This window comes from Eublepharis macularius, chromosome 19 (genome assembly GCF_028583425.1).
Source record: "Eublepharis macularius isolate TG4126 chromosome 19, MPM_Emac_v1.0, whole genome shotgun sequence".
Lineage (NCBI taxonomy): Eukaryota > Metazoa > Chordata > Lepidosauria > Squamata > Eublepharidae > Eublepharis > Eublepharis macularius.
In genome coordinates, this window is record NC_072808.1 from 18,363,049 (window position 1) to 18,385,010 (window position 21,962).

A 21,962-nucleotide genomic window follows, 5' to 3' on the forward strand; every position below is an offset into this window, starting at 1 on the left:
GTGAGGAAATTTTATGCCACCCAGGATGGGTGGGAATGCACCTGTGCTAAAAATGAGGATTTGAAGAATTATGTGAAAAAAGGTGAGTTTTGTCTTTAACAAAAGGAAAATAGGAAAGGTCAGAAAAGGAATTTGTAAAAAAAGGAATGGTGTGATGTTGTATTCTTGTTTTTTTACTTGCCGAGCCTAGAAGTGCCCTGTGCTGTGTAGCTAGCACGAGTATGCCAGTAACGCCATCCGCAGGCACAAAGATGAACCTGCTGAGATTGTCCAGAGGCCGCTAAACATACGGGGGGGGGGGGGAGCATTCTAAAAAAAGAGGAAGATTGAAACTGCAGAAATGCCAACGAAGCTGGGATACAAGAGTAGGCAACCACTATACCGCCAGATTTACCATGGCAGAGATTTGCTGTTATCCAGTAAACGGGAGAAAAAGTGAAACAAAAGAGAAGTGACAGCTCAAATCATCAAGCGTTTTGACTGCTCGCATGAAAACAAAATGAAAAAGTAGTGAGGAGTTGAAGAATAACGATAGGGAGGGGGGGCTGGGGCAGATGTCTTTCCTTACAACTTGGTGTGGCGGAAGGTAAACATAGTCACCCGCTACCCCCAGCCCATTTGGATCTCAAAGTCTGCAGCTAATTGGGTGTATCTGGGCAAAGGCTAAAAATTAACCAGGCATTTCTGTTTCAACTTGAAAGCAAAACAAAACAAAAAGAGAGCTCAAAGAAATATGAAAACAAAATTAAAGAAAGGCATGTTTGCACAAAACGCACGCATGGCCGGGGCGGGGGGGGGGGGGGGGGGCGAGAAAGGCCACGGAAACAAAAGAAAAGAGTTCCTAACACCTCTTCCATATTCCGTTTCTCTCGAGAAACTTGCTCCTATTTGGGACAGCAGAGCAGGAAAAAGCAATTTTATTGCTCGAACTCTTCCATACGCTGCCTAAAATGCCCAAAAGTTCCCTCTTGTTTGCAAGCTGTGGGCATGCTGAACTGTTAAATCGAGCCAACAAAAGGAATGGGAGGGGGTTAAAGTAAAGAAGACAAAAACCTCACCAAAAGAGAAATGCTAATCAAATCAAAATCCTCCACTTTTTTGTAACCTGGCCTTGTGTATGTGATTGTGTGTGTGCATATGTGTGTATGTGGGGTACTCCTATTCGGTATCATTCACCTCGATGAAAAAAAAGGATTTTCTTCGTCATAGGAAGTTTCAGGCATCATAAGCAGCAGGAGCGAGACAGGAAGTCAAGAAAGGGCACTTGCCACAGCGACTTTTCTCAAACTCCTGAGCACAACAAATTCCTGGTGCATTTCACAAGTTAGCAATTTGTTAATGATGAATGAAAGAAAACATACACAGAAAGAACAAACACTTTTGAGAAAAGCTACTGCCATTAAAATTAAACACACACACAGGGGGGAAAAAACCAGTAAGTGGTACAGTTTGTTTGACCTACCAGGAGTGTGAACAAAATACGCCAGGTACAGATCCAGTTCTTTAATTGTGACTCCAATGTGGTGTGGCTGGACACACAGGCCTGGGTTTGAACACTGTGGCGACTTGTATAGCCGCTCTCCATCAGTACTTTCAAGAGGGATCCCTTTGAACAAGATGACCATAACTAGGTCTAGCCTCCAAACCTTGTCAGCCTGTCTCAGGCAGTCAATCCGGCGGATTTTGCCCTTCTGGTCTGGGTTGGAGAGGACACAACACGGTGCTTTCTTGCCTGTGATCGTCAAGACGAAGTCCTCGCGAAACTCTGGGCGGATGTCCTTGCGTAGCTTGGCCAGCAGCCGGGACGCCCATTTCTGCTTGATCTCAGGCTTTTCACCAAGTAATTCGTCCTTCACAGCGCGCTCCTCATCCTTTGACATCCGCTTCTCGTGCTTCTTAAAATACTTTCGTTTCCGAGCTTGCAGATTGAACCATGTGTAGGAAAAGGCACGAACATGAGGAAGAAGAGCTTCAATGAAGGGGTGGAATTCATCCTAAGGAGAATAGGGTGAGAAGAAAGGGTGCAAAACAAAAGAGGGGGGGAATATTAGAACATTGAGAAGGAAGAATCACCCTTACTGCTAAAGTTTATATGATGCCTCCCAAATATTCACAAGCTGCCAAGTATTAAGGGAACAAACAAGCAAGTTCAGAACGAGATCAACCAAACAAGACAGAACACAGCGCTGGAAAAGGGGATGTCAAGGGAAAATATGGGGGGGGGGTTGTTTCCAGATTGCTACTAGATCAGAACTAATAATTTAAAAAAATAACATAAATTAACAGAAGTAAAGCATGACTACCCTTGACAATGTAAGTAATGAAAGTTGGTTTGCGATGCTAGAAATAAAAACAAAACTGGTTCTGATTCTCTTTCTGTACACAATGCTCTGATTTTTATTTAATCAAGTAATTTTAGGGGGCTGTCTGACTTTATCTTTTAAAAAAATAGTAATAAAGATTTTCCCTAAAGGCAAAAGCATCCAGGAAAAAGAAGTCAAAAGTGGAAATAATTACCATCGCGCTGGCTCATCCCGGCGAAGCTAAGCCCCCGATTCAGAAATTCTGGGCTCAGAATTGCAGTGTGGAAGGGGGAGGGTATCGGGGTTGTGAGGTGGAAGAGGAAGGAGGCGAAAACAAGGAGCAAACTAACAATGTAAGAAGGAAGTAGCCACAAAAGTGCAGAATGTTCCCTAAATTAGATGGAAAACAATTGTGGCAGCATTCTCCACTATAACTCGCTAACAAAACTGTAAGTCTTGCTTAATAAAAATAATGGGAGAGCAAAAAAGAAAGATTAAATATGAAGAAACCAGGTTAGGAATGGAAAAAAATTAGCAAAGGACAAAAATAAATCAACATCACCACCTCGCCTGCGCACACCCATACACACACAAATACAAAATAGGTTTCAAAATGCCAAATGTCTCTCTAAAAGAAAAAAAAAATCATATATGGAAGAATGAGGGGAAAAAAATAAAAACCAGGAAAACAACAGCGATTGATCAGGTGGGGAACTGAGAGGGGGGGGCGAGAAGGAGCTTGTTCAGCCTTGGCAGAAATGCAAAGATGCAACTTAAATGTGGCTCCCTCCGCCTGAGAATGGGGGTGATCGCAGGTCTAGGGGAAAAGGGACCAACTCCGTTCTGGAATCAGCTGTGACCGGCTGCTGGCAAAACCCAACTGCTGGGTTGTGGGGGGTTTGGTGCTGGTTGTTTCCCCCCCCTTTTTTTCCTTTCCTTTTTTCCTCTTAAACTCTCTTGTTCGCTCGCTTTCTCCTTTCATGCTCAGTCCCCAACCATTTGCCTGTGCCAATGCCAGTAGAAAAAAAGAGAGAGAGAGAGAAGGATCCACCTATTTGGCAAGGAGACACATCGTGGAGCAGCCAATGGCTGCATCAAAGGGAAAGGGAGGTGGAGGGGGGGGAGAGGTTGGCGGAGAAGGAATCAGGGAGGGGGTGGCACAGAGAGAGAAAGAGACTGTGCAGTTAAGAGATTGAAAACAATTTGCCAAATCGTCAAGTTCATATCTAATGAATAAGCAAAGTCCAGCCGCAATGAAATTTTTATTGGCCAGCAGATTTTGGCAAGCGGGCCACTGGCACAATATTTTAAATAAATAAATATCGGAGCATCCACCCATCTTCCCTCTCCCCCCCAAGAGACAGTCCCACAACGCCGAAGAAAAAGCAGCTGTTCTCTCCATCTCATTCTCTTTTTTCCGTTGTTTCTCTCCCCACAACTATTAGGACAGAAAAGTCAGGGAAGGGGAGAGAGGAATGGCCTTACCAAATGACAACTGCCTCCCTTCAGTGTATGACGAAGCCTTCATCCAGGCAACATTAATTCTTAAGTCCATCTACAATATACATGCCCCCTCATCCAATGCGTACAGATATTATTTCTTTGAAAGGTCTTAGCATTGTCTATCACAGGCCTCAGCGTGGCTCTTCAAGATAAAATGGGGCTTTCAGACAACACTATTTACTTCTGTGCCTGCTCTTTCTATCTTCCCCGCTTCAGTTTCTAACAATCCACCTCACAGACTGGAGAAAATGGACCGGTTCCCTTACAGAATTCTTCTCTTCTACCCAAACCGTTCTCCTCCAAACTACCAATGACTCAGAATTCACTGTTTGAACATTTCTCAATTCAGAGCAACTATTTTCAACTGCCCAGCACGTTTCACTGCCTGATGGATATCACTTATGCCACATTTTAAGCAAAAGGGAATTTTAAAAAAAAAAATTAAAAATTTTTTTTTAAAAAAATTGACTCTGGAAGAAAAATAAAGAACAAAGACAGTAGAAAAAACAATGGTTGTACATAAAATAAGGAAAAGAGAAAACAACCGAGGTAGAGAAAACACAAACGGCTAAAACGGTAAGTGAAAATAAAGGTGTGTGAAGCCACAACTGAAAAACAAAAGGCTAGCCCAAGGAGGCAAAGAAAAGGGTGGAGTGCTTTTGGTTTGACTTCTTTGGAGTGCTTCTTTTAAATATTTCAGCATTTGCAGGGGGAGGGGGGGGATAGCTACGCAAACAGTTAACTTCCTCTCCCCTCGCTGGCTCTCTTACGCTTATCCAATCCATCCATCCACGCCAACCATTATTAACTTGGCTTCTACATTCCAATCACAAACAGCAGAGCAAAGACAGAGCTTCGTTTACAAAGCAACTGGGGCTCTAGTGCCAGCCACCAAAAGAAAATATATCTATTTATATATGTATACCTATATATTCATTAGTGGCCCGAGTAGCCAACTAAGCCTGGGCTTGCCAGTAGCCCAGCTTAGCCCTGGTTAGTACTTGGATGGTGGCCCACCAAGGAAGACTGGAGTTGCAGCGGAAATCAATGGCAAACCATCTCTGCTTGTCCCTTGCCTGGAATGCCCCATGGATTAGGTTGCCATGAGTCAGTTGCGACTCAACAGCATGTTCTTCTTCTTCATATATCTCTTTGCATCACAGTAAGTGCTGCGCATCTCACACCATGAGCGGCATGGCTGCCGCTCTTGAGAAGCCCAGTGCTCCACCAATGAGTAGTATGTGTGGACGACCCGGAAAGTTAGACCGACGCTGAGCCCTTCCCGACTGCCCACCACCTGTTCCAGGTCTTGCCACCCGCTTTCCAGCAAGCAGCTAAATCAGAGCTCTCGCATTTGTGTTCACCTATCACGGGGGGGGGGTACAAATTCCACCACCCCAGGCCGTAATTCACTTGGCTGAGATGGGGGGCGGGTTGGCTGCTTCCTCATTCTTGCCCCCCTCCCGTACGCCTGAGCAACATTAAAAGAGAAACCCAGGACTTCTTGTTGTTCATAAATATGTTGTCTGCTTGGGGGAAAAAAACACTAGACTTCCCCCCACCTCTCTGTGACCCCTCTGTGACAAGTCCCCCAGAGGCGTGTAAAACAAAGGTGATCTGTCCCCGGCAGTGTTAGGTAATACCTGAGCCTGCCCCTTCTCCTCCATCAGGCAGATTAAAGGAAGGTGCGCAGGCAGGCAGTTGAGGTGGAAGAGTTCCATCCAGACACAAAAGCTGGGGGATTATTTTTCTATATCTGTGTCAAGAGGGGGGAGGGTGTAAGCTGAAGCAGAAGAAAATAGAGAAGGAGATAAAGGGAAAATGAACTACTGCCCTTCTCTTACTCCACCCACCTCCCAAAAACATTCTGAAAGTCTGTCATGGAAATTCAAACCTCGTTTGAAACCCTCGCTTCCTTTTCATGAGAATGCACTCATGCCCAGGTGTTTAGGCCCGGAATTCGTCCTTTCAAAGGAATGCTTTTCACGGGGAAAAAATATCAAACGTTTTAATATAATGTACAATAAGAAAATAAAAGGGTTGTTGTGCAACTAAGTATGGCCAGAAGTTTATATCCTAGAAACGGAAACAAGTTTCCAAGGGAAATACTATAGCGAATTAAACTGAATTTAACGAACACTCGTTTAACAGATATGGAGATAAAGAGCTGCAGAGATTGAAGAACATCAAACACAGGGAAGAAGAGCAGGTGGGGGGCGGGGAGGTTGAAAAACAAAACAAAGAAAAATTACCAATTACTCCTGCAATGAACCTTCTCACTCCTTATATTCAGAATCACAAACTGGAAACTCAGAAGAGTACGAGGCAGATGCACAACACGGCAATCTCTTGCTCTTGGATGAAGTGACCCTCAAATCCAGTATTTGAAAGAATAATAGACTATTATTATGACCGTCTTGCTCTTCTACCTGTCTCAGAGCTTATCCCAGTCGTATAAGTGGTTCTTATTTAAAGCAATACCTACATATTTAACAGCAGCACCCCAGCATCTTACATAGGGGGAAGTGATACCCCACATCAGCCGCTTGAAGAACTTGTATACTTAAGCCCGCTCAGACAGGCCCAGTCCTTAATGAAATAATAATAACAGGGAAGCCAGGCTTGTTCTGTGCACATTCTTGACAAATACATGACATTCACATCTAAGGGAATCTGTATATTACATTACCATCGGCATCTCTGGCATTGTAAGATACGTAGGAAAGCCATTGTTAGTGTAGTACAGCTTTTGATTTTTTTTTAAACGCCAGCTCATGTACACCTGCCAATAGCCATACTTCTGCCATAATAGAAAGAGGCAAGTGAGAAGACTGCAAGAGGTATCGGTTATTCAATAAGAATAGTAACACGGAGTAAATGCAAAAGAAACAAGGGATGGATCGTTGTTTCAGGCACCCACTATTGCTTATTGCTGTGGGAAGTGGAACTAGTGGGAAACCGAAAATCTTCTTGGGTTGTTTTTGATATCCACAGAAAACGAACTTTTTGGAACAGCCTTACTAGGTAGATTTGTATCATCTCTAGAATGTAGTAGATACATGGAGTTTCAAAAGGTCATATACGCTTTGTAAGATTTGGTTTATAACAAATGCTGCGTAGCCTCCATTCATGTCAGTGACTCTTGGGGAGGGGGCTGTTTTTAGATGCAGTTTTGTTTCAATTGCTCCTACTGGGACCTAACGGAGAAAATGAAGATTTTTGTAAACTTGCAGAGTGGTACGTGATGCATGCTATACCCTGTACAAATAACATGGGATGAATAGGATCTCTGGGAAGCCTTCTCCCACTAAACAAAACAAGCAATGCAGAGGAGAGGAAAACAAGTAGAAGGAAAGAAAGTAGAAAACACAGCAAAACAAGAAGAAAGTATGGAGGGAAAAAAGACCAAGAAAGAAAATGTGGAGGTGAACGGATAAGCCAAAGATGAAAAAGAAAATCCTACAGACTGAAATAGTTCCTGCTCTCTTACTTGGCTGCTTATTACAAATCTGAAATTCCCTTTGCCTCCAAAATGAACGTCATAATTCATCTCTTCAGCTATCCCAGATATATTGATCAGGAACAGCGTCGAGCTGAAGAAGTTCTTAAGAACATCCTTTAAGAAACAGACTGCTTCTTTTTTCCTTTGTCTCTCTCTCTCTCTTGCGCGCAGTCTCTTCCATCCTTTCTTGTACAATACAGTCCCCAAGAGCTACAGAATGGAAGAAGTTCCCCAAAGCCAAGCAGGGGGTTTATGAGTTTTAATTACTTCACGTCAAAGTTTCCAACTCCTGGTCTAATTTTTTTGGTCTCTTCCTTTTTCGGTGTCTCCCTCTCTTTCCCTTTTCCAGCAACTGGAGCAACGCTAAGGCTTTCTTTGGGTTGTCATAGAAACAGTCAGTAGCACCCTGGCAAACTACTTCCCTAGTGAATGAATAGTACATAAATTTCCACCCTCCGCAGGGCTAGCAAGACTTCCACTATATTAGCCTGTGGCTTGCCCCTTGCATTTCATTTTGGCTAACAATTAGTCAGTGGGATTTTATGTCCAACTTGGCTTGGCTCCAAAGAGTGTGCAGAAAATTTGAAGGTGTGCGTCACGCTTCTCCATTATTATAAGAGTTCCAAAACCAGGACTCCACCAAAAAAAAATGCTGTGATTCAAGAACACAAACTGGATACACATACATACACCCAATCACAAAATGGATTCCAAGAAAACTAATACTCCACGAGAAGCAAATCACAGCAGCTTCAACTTGGGCAAGAGCAACAAGCACCCTCATTGTTGCTACCCTAAGCACAGAGAACAGCTTCCTTCTCTCTCTACTCTTTTGTAATCTGATTTTCACTTTGTGCCTGTCTTTCATATAATCAGCCCAACCCACTGTACAGCATGCATCAGAGACTCCTGGCTTAAGTTACCCGAAAATTAGACAGAATTTATTTTCACTATGGAAGAAAGCTTTGCTCCTTCATGTCTTACACCCTCCTCCTTGCATATGACTTTTTTAAAAAAAAAAACCACTCACAGACCAGTATAATTCTACGTAATAGTTACACCCGTTCGATTCCCTTCTTCATTCTTCAGGACTAACGCACGGTGTCTGCGTGAAAAGTTTTTCCCTCTCTGACCTGATTTAGCAAAAACAAGGCAAAACTGTACAGCAGACTCAACGTCGTAACGAACTTGAGTTAATTAATGCTAGGAAAGAAAGACCTCAGCCTCTTGAATCATGGTTCAGTAGCCAATTTTCTATTTAAAAAGGGAGGGGGGGTGAAGCCTACATTCAAATATCTTTTTTCTCCTGTCTGAGCAGGGAAAATAAACAATACACAGAATGGAGAAAACCAGCAACACAGGATACATATGTGCAAAGACATGCTCAAACTACCAGGAACGGCGATTTTCCATTGTTTCCTTTTTCAAATCTATATGCTGACAGAAGCAGCGTGGATAAATGAGTTAAAAGATTCCCAAAGTTACAAATTGCGCCAGCATTTAAGATTAAACCAAGTATTTTAATTGAAAGGAAGAAAGTCTCCAGAACCAATGAAAACATGTCTGTAGTTCCATTCTCATTTTTACACTTATAAATCAGAGGGGGGGGGGATAGCTGAAATTGTGGCTCTCAGGTAATTAATGCAATCCTGTATTCTTTTCCAAAGCAACCCCCCCCCCTTCAACACCTGTATTCAGACTGTAAGGCTGAGAGGCTCTCGGATTACAAACTTACTGAAAACGACCGCTCAGCCTTTTAGCAGCACTTGATTCTCTGTTCGGCAAAAGTACATCTCGCAAAGACCTGCTTACGCTGCTGCTCTCGATCACACCTCTATAAATCCGCACTGATTCCCCCAGAACCAGAAACCTGATCTACAGACTAGCTGCTCTCGCAAATGAATGCTCAGAAAGGAATACTCAAAATTACAACTCGTAACACTGGACTGGAGCTCCAGAGACAGTACTCAAAGACATTATAGTCCTCAATCAGCATGCTGGTGGAAAAACATACAGTATGGCCAAACCCCTCTAGTTGTCCATAAGCAATCTATGCCCACATAAAACTCTACCAAATTATGTTAGGAATTGAGCCCAGTAGCGGTACACGGGAAACGTCTGGGCACGCAAGAGAAAGAAAATGAACAGATATTTCAGACGGTGTAAGTGAAAGCTTATATTATTACATCTATTCAGGTTTAATGTTTGCAAGATTTTAATGATAGGAAACATCCCAGTTAAGTAGCAGGAATTTCTCCAGCATTTCCCCATTTACCAGCTATTGAAGTACGTCTGATTTCAGACTCATTCCCCAATGACATTATATAAGAAGGCCGTGACTCTCTCACACAGGTCAGGTCAGTGTGCAAAATGTGATTTGTGAAGTTTCAGGGGTTTTTGTTTTCAGTGTCACAGACTGCTTTGGGAACAACCATTCTCCGAGGTCACAACTCAAAGTAAAATTGAAGTTGTGACTCGTGGATGGATCTCACTGAAGCTCTTCTGTTGTTCTACTATATATTTCTTTAGAAGGTAAAGCGTTATCAATATTATCTGGATGCCAATGGTTTCTCTGTGAAGGGACCAAAGGGAATAAGGACACTGGATATAACTGGATTTACTATCAACAGAGAAAAGAGCAGGGATAACTTGTGTCCTAGATAGCAACTGCTCCGGAGGCTTCCAGCACTGTGAATGAATGTGAGAAGCAGCAAATCCCCGTGCTGCAAGAAAATAGGTGTACATGTAGGAACATCTATGGATCAACTCTTATTTTCCTTTTTTTTTGTCACAGAAATAAAATGTGTCTCAGAAGAAGCAAGGCCGCCCAACTTTTTGTTGCTTTTATATATATATACAGGTCTTTGGTGCTATAAGTACATGCTTTAGACACAATGCACACGGCCTTTTTACACACAATATTCTACATACATTTACAGGGCAGCCATACAGACCTTGTTTTATTGTGAACTTTTATATATTAAAACATCATTGCTAGTCTTGACTGTTGTAATTTCAGAGGTAATTGTTTGATTCATTAGGATTTTTAGACCACCCTATCCTACAAGCTATAAGTAGTTTGTAGGATATTTAAACATATTAAACAGAATCCAAATATGCGACATTCAGCTCCTCAACCCGTCTTCTTTCCCCCTTGCATTCATCTACTCTTCTCTACATCCTCCTAGCATGACATCCAATTCCCAGACCCTGACCCAGAGGCACCCACACATTTCCCTTTTCCACAGTAATAGACTACAGCAAGATACTACGATAGACTACAATACACTACAGCAATATAATCCCCCAGGAAGCATGGAAAGAAGAGAGAAAAATCTAGTCCACTATCAAAAGTCTTTTAAAATTTCAAAAGAACAAAGGGATTCTGACTGTACGAGCAGTACATACAATATAGCAAGTGCCCCCAAACGTGACCCTTCTTGGTCATGTATCTCTGACACAGTAGGTCCTGGCCCACAAACGCTTCTGCCGTAACAAACACCCTATTCTACAACAAGCTTCATTGTGATAGACGGAGCCCTTGCTTCTTTCCCTAGCAAAAAGAAAAGCACTCTCACTTTTAAAGTGTTTAGCTTCATTGCCTGTAAAACGCAATTGTTCCACAGCCTTCTTTGTTCAAACAATCCAAAAGTTATGTAACTGATGCAACTCAGAAAGAAAACTTTCATCAATATCAAAAAAAGAATGAATGGAATAATTTTGCAACGATATCAGGAGAGGGGGATCCTTCAATAACAGAGAATCTTTTTCAGATTTGTGCGTGTGTATTTATAGAAAATACAACTATAAATATTCATCCATAAATTAAATGCAATCTGCAATAGAACGATGACAACAGCAGTGTTAAAACCACTTCCTATTTAAAGAGCCCATTTTGAATCGCTTTTTCCTCCATGTATTTTCTTTTTTGCCCTAATCTTTATCAATTTTTTCACTCTAAAACTCAGAACATAGTATGAATGCCAGCAGTGGGGAAATCATTTGCCTATACACGATGCAGTACATTGTAATTCAGACTTATGAATGACTAAACTGAGAGGGATTCAGTCAAATTAGAAATTTCTCTTTTAAATTAATTGCAGTGGAGATAGGAGATTGGGATGTTGGGCAAGGCAAATGTTGAGCCACTCCAGTTTGTCTCTCTTGCAGTTTTAAACACCCTAAAAGGCATTTAAAGATCTCAGAGATTAAGCCTAAACTCTGGCTAGGCCTGGCCAGGTGAAGGGATGTCTGTTTTTGCTAGATTTACAAGTCAGATTTACAAATAAAATTGACATTTTAAAAAATGATGCTTGAAACTCCTAGGATTAGAACAGTATTCCACTTTTAGGTTTAAACAAATAAAACTTGTTCAAACGCAGGAACGAATTCTCACTGAGGTGGTAAACCTCTGTCTGAGCTATGCGCATTCACGCTGTAGGTATGGCAGCCACACAGCATGGAAGGGCCCGTTCACACATACCAAAGTCATCGTAGCTGGTGCCGAGGTGACTTTGGACCACACCTGTGTTGAAAATTCCGCTCTTCCAAAGTACCGACGGGCCTGACTTGGATGGGTCCACAGGACATGGGGGGAAAGGGATTAGATCTTCCCCTCACTCTCTCAGCATGTACACACATCTACCATTTTCCTGAGTTCTCTTCAGAAAATTTAATGACCTACATTTCCTCAAGTGGACAAACAGGGTTTCCACAGAGTTGCTTCAGGTTAAGAAAATAGCAAAAGGGCAAGCTTTAAGCCCCTTTGCTCTTCATGCCATGGTCCAATCCTGAATCGCACACTAGGAATCGAGCCTACACACACTAGAACTACTCCCAGCACAATTTTAATCCAAAATCTTTGTGGCACCCATGAGGACTTTGTAATGGTCTGTCAGCCGCAAGGTTGCATGCATACTAAACCATTTACTGTACACAGAAAACTAGCAGGCTAAGCTAAAAAACCTGTCACACTTGTTTTCCGTGTGCAGGGAATGTGCAGCCGTTTCAGCCTAACACACACACATGCCCTCTGAAATAGAAAGGCCAAGAACTACACCATCCCAAAGACAGTTGTCCCATTTCGACAGAAGGTTCTCCAAGCAAATGGCTCTGTTCCACGTCTTTGTGTCTTTCTCTCTCCGTTTTCCCAACCCCCAAGCCCCTTCCGACATGTAGCGTGTATATCTGAAGATGCCCTGGTTTCAGAACTCTTCAGAAGTTAGACTGATGTCCAAACATGAGTTTCTGGACAAACTGGATTTTGTTACCTACCCACAAATCAAACTTACGAGGGGTAAGTTCTGCCAATTCATGGTATGCCACAAAAGAACAGCTAATTTTTAATCATTTGGGTTCTCTTTTAGTTCACTGATGCTCATTAAAGCACGGGTTAGTCATTATTTTAGTCTAACAGAATATTTGGAACAACAGCAGTGGCAAAAAAAATCCGTGTATCAGGAGTACATGCAGATTTAACCCATCTAGCTACCTCCATTTTGGATCTTCTGCTCCAACAATATGGTGCCATAATAACACAGAGATGTTAGGTTGAAAATGATTTGTGATTTTTTCCCCCGAGTGCTTTAGTTTTCCACAAAAATTTTTCCGTTTCTAAAGATTCGTTATTTTGTAAAATTAATTGCAAGGAACGGATGCCATTGGCAATACAATATTAGGCAAGCTTTAGTTTTTCAAGTTGTAATTAAAGTTTTTCAGGTGATTATCCCAAGGCACTGTGTGTAAGAGAGAGAGAGAGAACATGTATCGATTGATTTCCTAATTGGGGCACGGGAGAGGTAAAACCACAAATACATATAATGATCCCAATAAACAAATCGAACAGTGAATTCACTTTATTGTCAGCGCTGCTCAAATTCAAACCAAAACTTAAATTCTTATTTCTGTGCTCACACAGAAGAAACGATATCACCAATCTGATACTGAACTACCATGAATTGTAAATGATGCTGTGGCATAGCGTGATGGTGAAACTGAAGTGCACCAGCAACCTCAGTGGAAGACAATCACATCGTCCTGTAACAGACAAGCAGATTTAACGGGCAGAGTTCTTTGGGTGTACTAAAATTTGTTTTCAGGGCTATTGAGTATTTCCCCCGTAAATTTAAACAATGTAAGGGAATTACACTCTATTGTCATACTTTTTTTACGAGTATTATTCCAATAAAACAATTTCTCCATAAAGCTTTGCCTTTATTTGAATAACATTCTAAACATATTAATTTTTTTTTCCTAATTCCATATTTCAGTTCAAATATTGGTTGCTACTGGGACACGGGAATAAATGCAGGTACTTTAAAAATTTTGTTTGCTAAATACAAGTCAAAATAAACATGTTAAATCAGATCACACTTCGTTTAGGGCACTGGAAAATTTTGCAATTCATTTTTTCCCCCTAGAAAACCCACATCACCCCGGGCAGCATGGCCAACCAAAGAAAAACTCCCAAATATGATTCTATCTTTCACTTGTGTTAGTTCTGCTCTTCTGAGATCATAGACATTCTTTAATCCCAACTGTTTATAAGCCCGTCACAACTCACTCAGTGTGGGGATAAAGATGGAAGGGCAGAAAGCCTTGCTGTAGGGACATCTTTGTGGGGGGGGGAGACAACATTCCATGGCTGAAGAGGGATTACACACAACCTCTAAAAGACTAAACAAAAAGCAGAAAAATATGGAAATGGCAGGATTTTTCTGCACTGGAAGTGGGAAGGAGAGGAGTGTCGTCTGCTGATATTCTCCATTTTCGTCTTCTAAAGGAGAAAAAAATTGAAGCGCAACTTTGAAAAAGTTCTCAAAGGGTGCATGTATGGGAGGAAATTGCAGCACCACAATCAGCTAAGGAGAACAAGATGTGTTAAAGGGGGCCATTCTCAGCAACTAGAGAGGGAACTCTGTAATACATTCTACAGCAATATATTTCAAATGTCTCCCTTTTTGACAAGGATGCAGATGGACCATATACTAAAAAGGAACTGATTTTTCACGTCCCGTTTCAAGAGCAATAGTATTTTGTGGACAAAGCAACAGACTATACCCACAAAGAAAAGTACATACTTATGTAAACCTGCCAAAATCAAAAAGTACATTCACAGGAATTACAGATGTTGATAAATCCCAAAATAAAATGTAATTCTTGGGTCAACTGGATTCTGTGGAAGCTGGGTGTTGCTAGTATCAGGTTGCCCCCGGGGCATTCTGGGGAAAAGCAGCAAAAAATAAAAACTATCCCATTGAAAATATAAAATCAGTCACTAATCAAATGTCTCTCTGACACCAAATGGAAGACATAGATCCCTTAGAAGATCAGGAATAAGGGGAAAGAAGTTGTAAGAAAGTTTTACACTGGTAAGATCCATCACAATTTTAAAATTAATATAACAATAATCACATTGTATTTATATACAGCTCTTCAGAACAACCACTCAGAGCGGTTTACAAAGTGTGTTGTTATTATCCCCACAACAATCACCCTGTGAGGTGGGTGGGGCTGAGAGAGCTTCACGAAGCTGTGACGGACCGAAGGTCACCCAGCTGGCTTCAAGCGGGAGAAGCGGGGAATCAAACCCAGTTCTCCAGATTAGAGTCCTGCTGCTCTTAACCACTACACTAAACTGGGTTTCTGTTCTGTTCAGCTGCCACAGCTGGTCCATCAGTGGTCCCTCAATAAAACAGGATAGGGACAGCAAATTCATGAGCTGAAAGTATTTTGATCAATTAGCAAATGAAAAGAGATGGATCCTCCCTGCACACAGGTTGTTTGCTGTGACTTGGATGCTACTTATTTATTTAAAGAATGTATGTCCCGCCTTCCTATGCAAAAAGGGCTACCATGGAAGATAAAGATTAAAAGATCATTAAAAACTCATCATAAAATCAATTAAAACGAATAATCCCGTGATTAAAACAAAGAGCAGGAAGGGTCACAGAGCGGACACCAAAAGAAACAAAAACATCTTCACCTGCTGGTGGAAGACAGTGGTGGAACAGGGGCAGATGAATATTCCTGGAGTGGGAGTTCCATAATTTTGGTGCCACGATCAAGAAGACCCTCTCATGGGTTGCCACCCATCTAAACTTAGAAGGAAGGGGTAGCCAAAGTAGGGTCTCAGATGATGACCACAGCAGTCCGGAAAGGTTTTTTTTTATTGGGAAGCGGCATTTTTCCTGCTTCCATGCATCTTTGTGGTGCTTCTATGCATCTCCTAGGTTTTCAATGTCTTTCCTGCAATCTTTCCCAAACTTTTATTAGGGTTGACAGCCCCCCCTACCTCTAAAGCAAGGATGGGGGTTGGCAGGCAGGCTGGGGGACCTGCACTTGCACACACTCTGGAGGCTCTGGTGACATCACTTCCAGTTAAAAACCGGACGCTACAGGGTCTCAGGGAAGCCAAAATTGGCCCGAAACCTAGCATTTTTGCTAAGTTTGGAGCTGATTTGGCCCTGTTGAGTTTTCAGCAATTTTGCCATGTGCTCTCGTGGCTCCTGGCCTGCTTTCCCTCACCTTTCTCCCCTGCTGGCCAGGTTAGCAATGGGTGAAAATGGAGGGCGGGGAATTCCCTCCACCAGTGGGAGCTGGTAACCCTTTACTTTATTACAAGAGGGAATGCAGCAAAGCTTGTGGATGGAACATCTGGATCTTCCTGGCGCCTCCCACATTAGCACCACAGACCCTCCCCTCGGCAGCCACTCCCCCTCCACATCACCAGAAGGCTTTTCCGGTTTTGTTTTCAATCAGCAATTGACCCAGCATTGGAGCAATCTAAAATTATAAGAATCTATCGGGTTCTTGGAATTTCCCGTTTTGATTGCAAATAAAAGTAAATCTCTTATTTTTATCTACAATCAAATAAAAGTAAGACCCTTTCCTTGTGGAAATATGCCTTATATGTGCACAGCAAGAGGGGCTAGAGGCTTAAAAAAAACCCTGGGTATTCAGACAACACTATAATAATATGTCGACTGCTAAGTAAAACAAAACCAAACAAGAAAATGAAAAGGCACCCTGGTGGCCTGTGGGGAATGGCCAGCATGCAGGATTATGGCAGAGAAAATGCAAGGAAACCTACTAGGGTTGCCAGCCTCCAGGGGGGTAGCGGGAGATCTCCCGGAATTACAACTGATCTCCAGGCAACAGAGATCAGTTCCCCTGGAGAAAATGACTGCTATAAGGGTGAACTCTATGGCATTATACCCCACTGAGGCTTCTCCCCTCCTCTCCTTCAGGCTCCACCCCCCCAAATCTCCAGGAATTTCCCAACCTGCATCTGGCAACCCTAAAACCTACTATGTGGAAACTATGTTGTGCTGTGCTCTATCGGCAGCCAGAGCAACTGTGGGGAAACCACACAATTCCAGACCCTTGTGGAAAACACCAATGTCATGAACACACAAGTAGAACAGAGGCCGTTAATTTTTTACTACTGAGTGCTTGTGAAAATCCTAAAAATCTCCCAGCTACTTTTTCCCTAAGAAAGTGGGTGTTTCTGGGCCTTATGATTTCAGATATAAAAATGTATTATGTATTTACTACTAGCCTGTCCATTCTCTATGACACATCTTACAACTGCTTCCTGAAAGCCAGTCCAAACGGGGACTTGGATACTTCCATAAACTGCTTGGGAAAGCTGCAAAGGGGAAGGAGACTCGAGCTGCCCTGGAGGAGGTCCTTCTAGAGTATAAACATATCGGGCAGATGGAATATTGAGAATCCAGTTCTCAAAGGCCCTTCCAGAATATTTACTAGAACAACTGCTGTTTTAACCATAGTCCTGCTTCCGGAGGGTCACACATCTCTTCTCCAAAAAGAATTGTTGGGAAGATAGTCATGCTGAAGCTTGCTAAGAAGAAATAGTAGGAGCAAGAACTTGGGAGAAGATGAAAATTCTAGCGTGGGCTTTGCAGTGGAAAAAGGTAAAGCTAGGCAATTATACTTATTTTTAAAATGTCCACCTTTCCTACCCTGATCTGGATAGCCCAGGTGAGCCTGATCTCATCAGATGTCAGAAGCTAAGCAGGGTCCGCCTTGGTTAGTTATTGGATGGGAGACCTCCAACGATGACCAGGGCTGCAGAGGCAGGCAATGGCAAACCACCTCTGTTAGTCTCCTGCCATGAAAACTCCACCATGGGTAGCCATAAGTCAGCTATGACTTGACGGCGCTCTCCTCCACCACCACACATCTTGCCTTTCTATTTAATTAAATATCGCAGACATTTTTATACTTTGATGAAAGCTCACACAAAAAGTCAAATTAAAATATCAAAACCAAAACTCAACAATCTAAAGCATCTGCTCATTGTGTATAAAGAGACAACCTAGAAATTAAAACTAACAATGAATAAAATTAATAATCTGAGAACATAAGCCTAGGCAGCTGGCAAACTTCCTCGAGGAGAACATTCCTCTTGTGAGGGGCCACAACAAATAAGACAACATTTTATTTATTTATTGAAATATACTCCTCCTTTTCCTCTTGATTCAAGGTGGCTGAAACTCACATCACCAAAGATAAGGTTTATGGTGCAGGCTTCTGACAACAACAACTCTCTCACAGGCAGGTTCATAACAGAGGAATAAACTGCTTATAAACTTTATAGAACTAGCAGCCCAGGACCACTCTTTACAAGAAAGACAGAACTACAGCCAAAAATGCCTCCCCCCAAATATTCCCAGTACCCCTGCCTAACTTCTGACCCCGAATTGCTCAGCAAGTGCTCAGCAAACCACGTGGCTTCCACAGGACGCTGCCTTATATTGAAATTAAGAGATGGGTACGAACCAAAATACAAACCAAAATTTGTCATGAACCAGGCCAGTTCATGGTTTGCAAACCAGTGGTTCATTGGAGCCAATTTCTGACGAACCGCCACAAACTTTAGGGTGGTTTGTTTGGTTTCTTTTTTGGTTCGTCAATGCAGACAGCCTGGTGCCAATCAATCAGTTTCCTAGGCAACAAGGGTTGGACTTTCTGCAGACTTTATGCTGACCCAGAAGTGACCTTCTGCTGACCCAGAAGTGGTGATTTGCTGGCCCAGAAGTGACATTTTTACGAACCAAAACGAACTGGTTCGTGAAAGTTCGTGGTTCGTGAAATGTGACGAACCACGAACCTCATGTTTTTTTGTTTTTTTCTGGTTCGTGCCCATCTCTAATTGAAATCATCAGTCCATCGAGGCCCGGCAGCAGCTCTCCAAAATGTCAGGTAGAAGTCTTTCACGTCCCCTGTTACCTGATCCTTTGAACTGGAGATGCCTGGAGATTGAACCTGGGATCCTCAACATGGCAAACAGATGTTCTACCACTGATTCATGGCCTCCCAAGCCTACTATAGAAAGCTGAGGCCCTTTGTTCTTAGTGGTGCTTAGTTGTGCTTAGTGGCCGCAAGTTGTAGAATGACTGCTAGTCCCTAGGAATGAGAACAAAAACTGACTTTGCTTTCCAAGTAGAACTCCATCCTATGAAAATGGTTCAGTAATACCTTAAAAACAGGAATGAAGAACTGTACCATTCTGTAGCCTTTAAGATGCAACTTGGACATGTTTCAGTTATTACAGTATCGCTGTTTATTTTTTAATATACCCATCATGGTTTTGCTTCCACCATCCTTAAATAAACGTCTTCTTATTTAAGAATATTTACCTGCAGAATTCAGCAGTTCTGGCCTCCAGTTCCTTGGTTCAACATTGCTTGCTACAACAGTCTCAAGAATAAATTTCATGTTGGAGTGAATATTTCAACATTAGTTTCGAATCCAAACCAGCTATTCTATGCACTGCACCCTGCCTTCATTCTCCTCCGTCAGGTGAGTTGTAAGTATTTTCCTTACAAAGCACTTTTCTAAATGTCTGTAAGAACGTGGTGTAGGGTTGCCAGGTCCCCCAACCCCCCGGGTGGGAGGTTGGAGGCCCAGCAACTACTTTTTGCTGCCTGTGTTCTGCACACGCAGAGTGTGCGCACACGCCCAGCTTGCACGATGACATCAATTCTGAGAAGTGACGTCATCGCGTGGGCCACGTGTCACCCCGGGAGCACTCCAGCAGCAGCAGCCCCATTCGGCCCGAGTCCAGCCCCATTTGGCCTGCTTTGGGCCCAAATTGGGCCAATTCAGGCTGCTGCGGAACAAGGAGTCTGCTGAGCAGGGAGCACTCCTGCGCTCCGCAGCGGCCCGATTCAGGCCGAATCTGTCTCATTTCAGGCCAAATCCGGCCCGAATTGGCCTGAATCAGGCCTGATTCGAGCCCAAATCGGGTGCAATTCGGGCTCAGAGGGGCCAAACAGGGCCACTGCAGAGAGTGGGAGTGCTCTTGCGCTCTTCAGCCACCCACAGGACTGTGTTGCGCCACCCAGGAGTGTGCCCGGGAGGCACGTTCCCCCCCCTCCGCTGGCCAGGCAAGCAGGGACGAGCAGTGGAGGGTGGGAGCAGGGCACCCCCCACTCCAGGGGAGGACTGGCAACCCTAGTGTGGTGCCAGGTAGCCAGTATGGCGTAGTGGTTAGAGTGTCAGACTAGGGTGTGGGAGACCAATGTTTAAATCTCCACTCTGCCACGGAATGTCCTTGGGTTACCTTGCACCAATCACCCACACTAGCTTAACCTAACTGTGTGTGTTTTTTTTGAAGATAAAATGGAGGTGGGAGGTGAAATAATCCACTGGTTCCTCATTGCGGAGAAAAGTATGTATAAATGAAGTAAGTAAATAAATAAATACTAATAAGAAACAAAAGAATAAGAACATAAGGTTCCAACCTCCAGGTGGTGACTGGAGATCTCCCAAAATTACAGCTGATCTCCAGATGACAACTGGAGAAAATGGCTGCTTTGGAGGGTGCAGTCTATAGCATTATACTCCAGTGAGGTCCATCCCCTCCTCAAAAACTCCCCACTCCTGGCTCCACCCTCGAAATCACCAAGAATTTCCCAATCTGGAGTTGGCAACCCTACTTTGAAATTACCCTTCTCAGCTCTTCAATCTGATGGTAATACTGGAGAAGTGAATTGCAAGCTATTGTGCTAAGGCAAGTAAAACCACGCCAGCAGTGAACTAGTATGAAATTTTTGAAAGGTGAAACTTAATTAGATAGAGTCTCAAAGAGATTAAGAAAGCAAGACAGGAAACTAAAAGGGAGCTAACTAGAAAGGAGGGCTGGAAGAAGGGAAGCTGTCTAACAAGGCAAAGAGGATGTGCACACTAAAACAGTTCCATAAGATGCCAGTGCAAAGACACATGCAACAGGAAGGAACCCTCTCCTACAGAGTGGCTGTATTCCCCTCTGCCACCAAGCCCTGAACAACTTGCTCCCCCATTTTATAGAAACCCTATTTCAATCAGAATTCAAATGAATGTAACTCTCCCCAGAATAGTTAAGAGTCCAGTAGCACCTTTAAGACTAACCAATTTTATTGTAGCACAAGCTTTTGAGAACCACAGCTCTCTTCATCAGATGCATTGTCAGCTTTCGAGAACCACAGCTCTCTTTGTCAGATGCATCTGCCGAAGAGAGCTGTGGTTCTCAAAAGCTTAAGCTACAATAAAGTTGGTTAGTCTTAAAGGTGCTACCAGACTCTTTACTATTTTACAACTACAGACTAACATGGCTAACTCCTCTGGATCTCCCCAGAATGCAAAGAGTAAGGCTCTCAAAAATGTCAGTATTTTCTCTGAAGCCAAAGAACACTCTGATCTCTCAGCCCAAAGCTGTTCTCCCCTGGATATCTATTTGCCAACAGTCTCTTCTAAACTTACCTTTCACCTACAACGCCTCGCAACACCCCAAACTCCATTTCAGACTGCAATGGCTCATGTAACAAACATCCGCACATTTGCCTATGGCAAGGCTTTTTGGCTAGGTTCAGACCCTGCCTAAGTGGCAACAACAGCAACAACAAAATTAATTATTCTCATTTAATTTAATCTTCATATCCTATTGCTTTAGGGCACAGCTCAAATTCTGGAACCAAGACCAACACGTTTCTTCCTGAAATGCCTTTCCTATTTTTTTTTCTAGTCCCCTTTTAGCACTGCCAAAATATCAAAGTATTCGTGGGCAGAGAAAAACCATAAATTGCATTTAAAAAAAAAAACCGATACATTAATGTGTTCTTCTCAGTTTCTTGTTAAAAATAAAAAAGAGGGCAAATCAAGGGGGAGGGGGTGGAATTCCTCAAACAGATGCCAGATTCCTAGGTGGTGAGAGAAAGGAAACAAACGCACAGCACCAAATTGTGCAAGAAGGAAGATTTCATGGGAAAATAAATACGGATCTTTTAAAACATATTTCATGTCTGAAAGGGATTGTTCTGCAACCGTAATACTGAAGAAATGAAGAGGAAACAAGCTTCCTGGAGTGAATTTACCCAACAGTAAATTAGAGAAAGTTACAAAGAAAATTTTATACTGTGATTAATTTTTACGTTCTATACTTCCGTCTTCTTCTCTTTTGCTTATTCTCTGGCGCAAATGATGGGCGATGCATAGCACAAAAAGAGGCCAGTGTACTGTGAGAGCCAAAGCTTTGTTGTGCCAGGCTAACAGTTAGTTACCTATTTCTGATTTGTGAGAAGATGCCCCTAGAGCTTGCACGAAAGCCAGTCTGAGAGAACCCATGGCATAGTTATAAATAGTTATAAATA

The 21,962-nt window shown here is 42.7% G+C and overlaps 1 protein-coding gene across 7 annotated transcripts in view; it reads right to left on the reverse strand.

The window, feature by feature from the left end:
• Positions 1-21,962, reverse strand: part of NFIX (nuclear factor I X) — a 247,857-nt gene that overhangs the window by 185,174 nt on the left and 40,721 nt on the right. For 6 of the 7 annotated variants that reach the window (XM_055003531.1, XM_055003528.1, XM_055003532.1 and 3 more), the window contains exon 2: positions 1,463-1,994. In XM_055003531.1, coding sequence (XP_054859506.1) covers positions 1,463-1,994 — 532 coding nt within the window. Of the gene's footprint in view, positions 1-1,462; positions 1,995-2,517; positions 2,562-21,962 lie in introns of those variants that run through there. The other variant, XM_055003527.1, reaches the window with a different exon arrangement.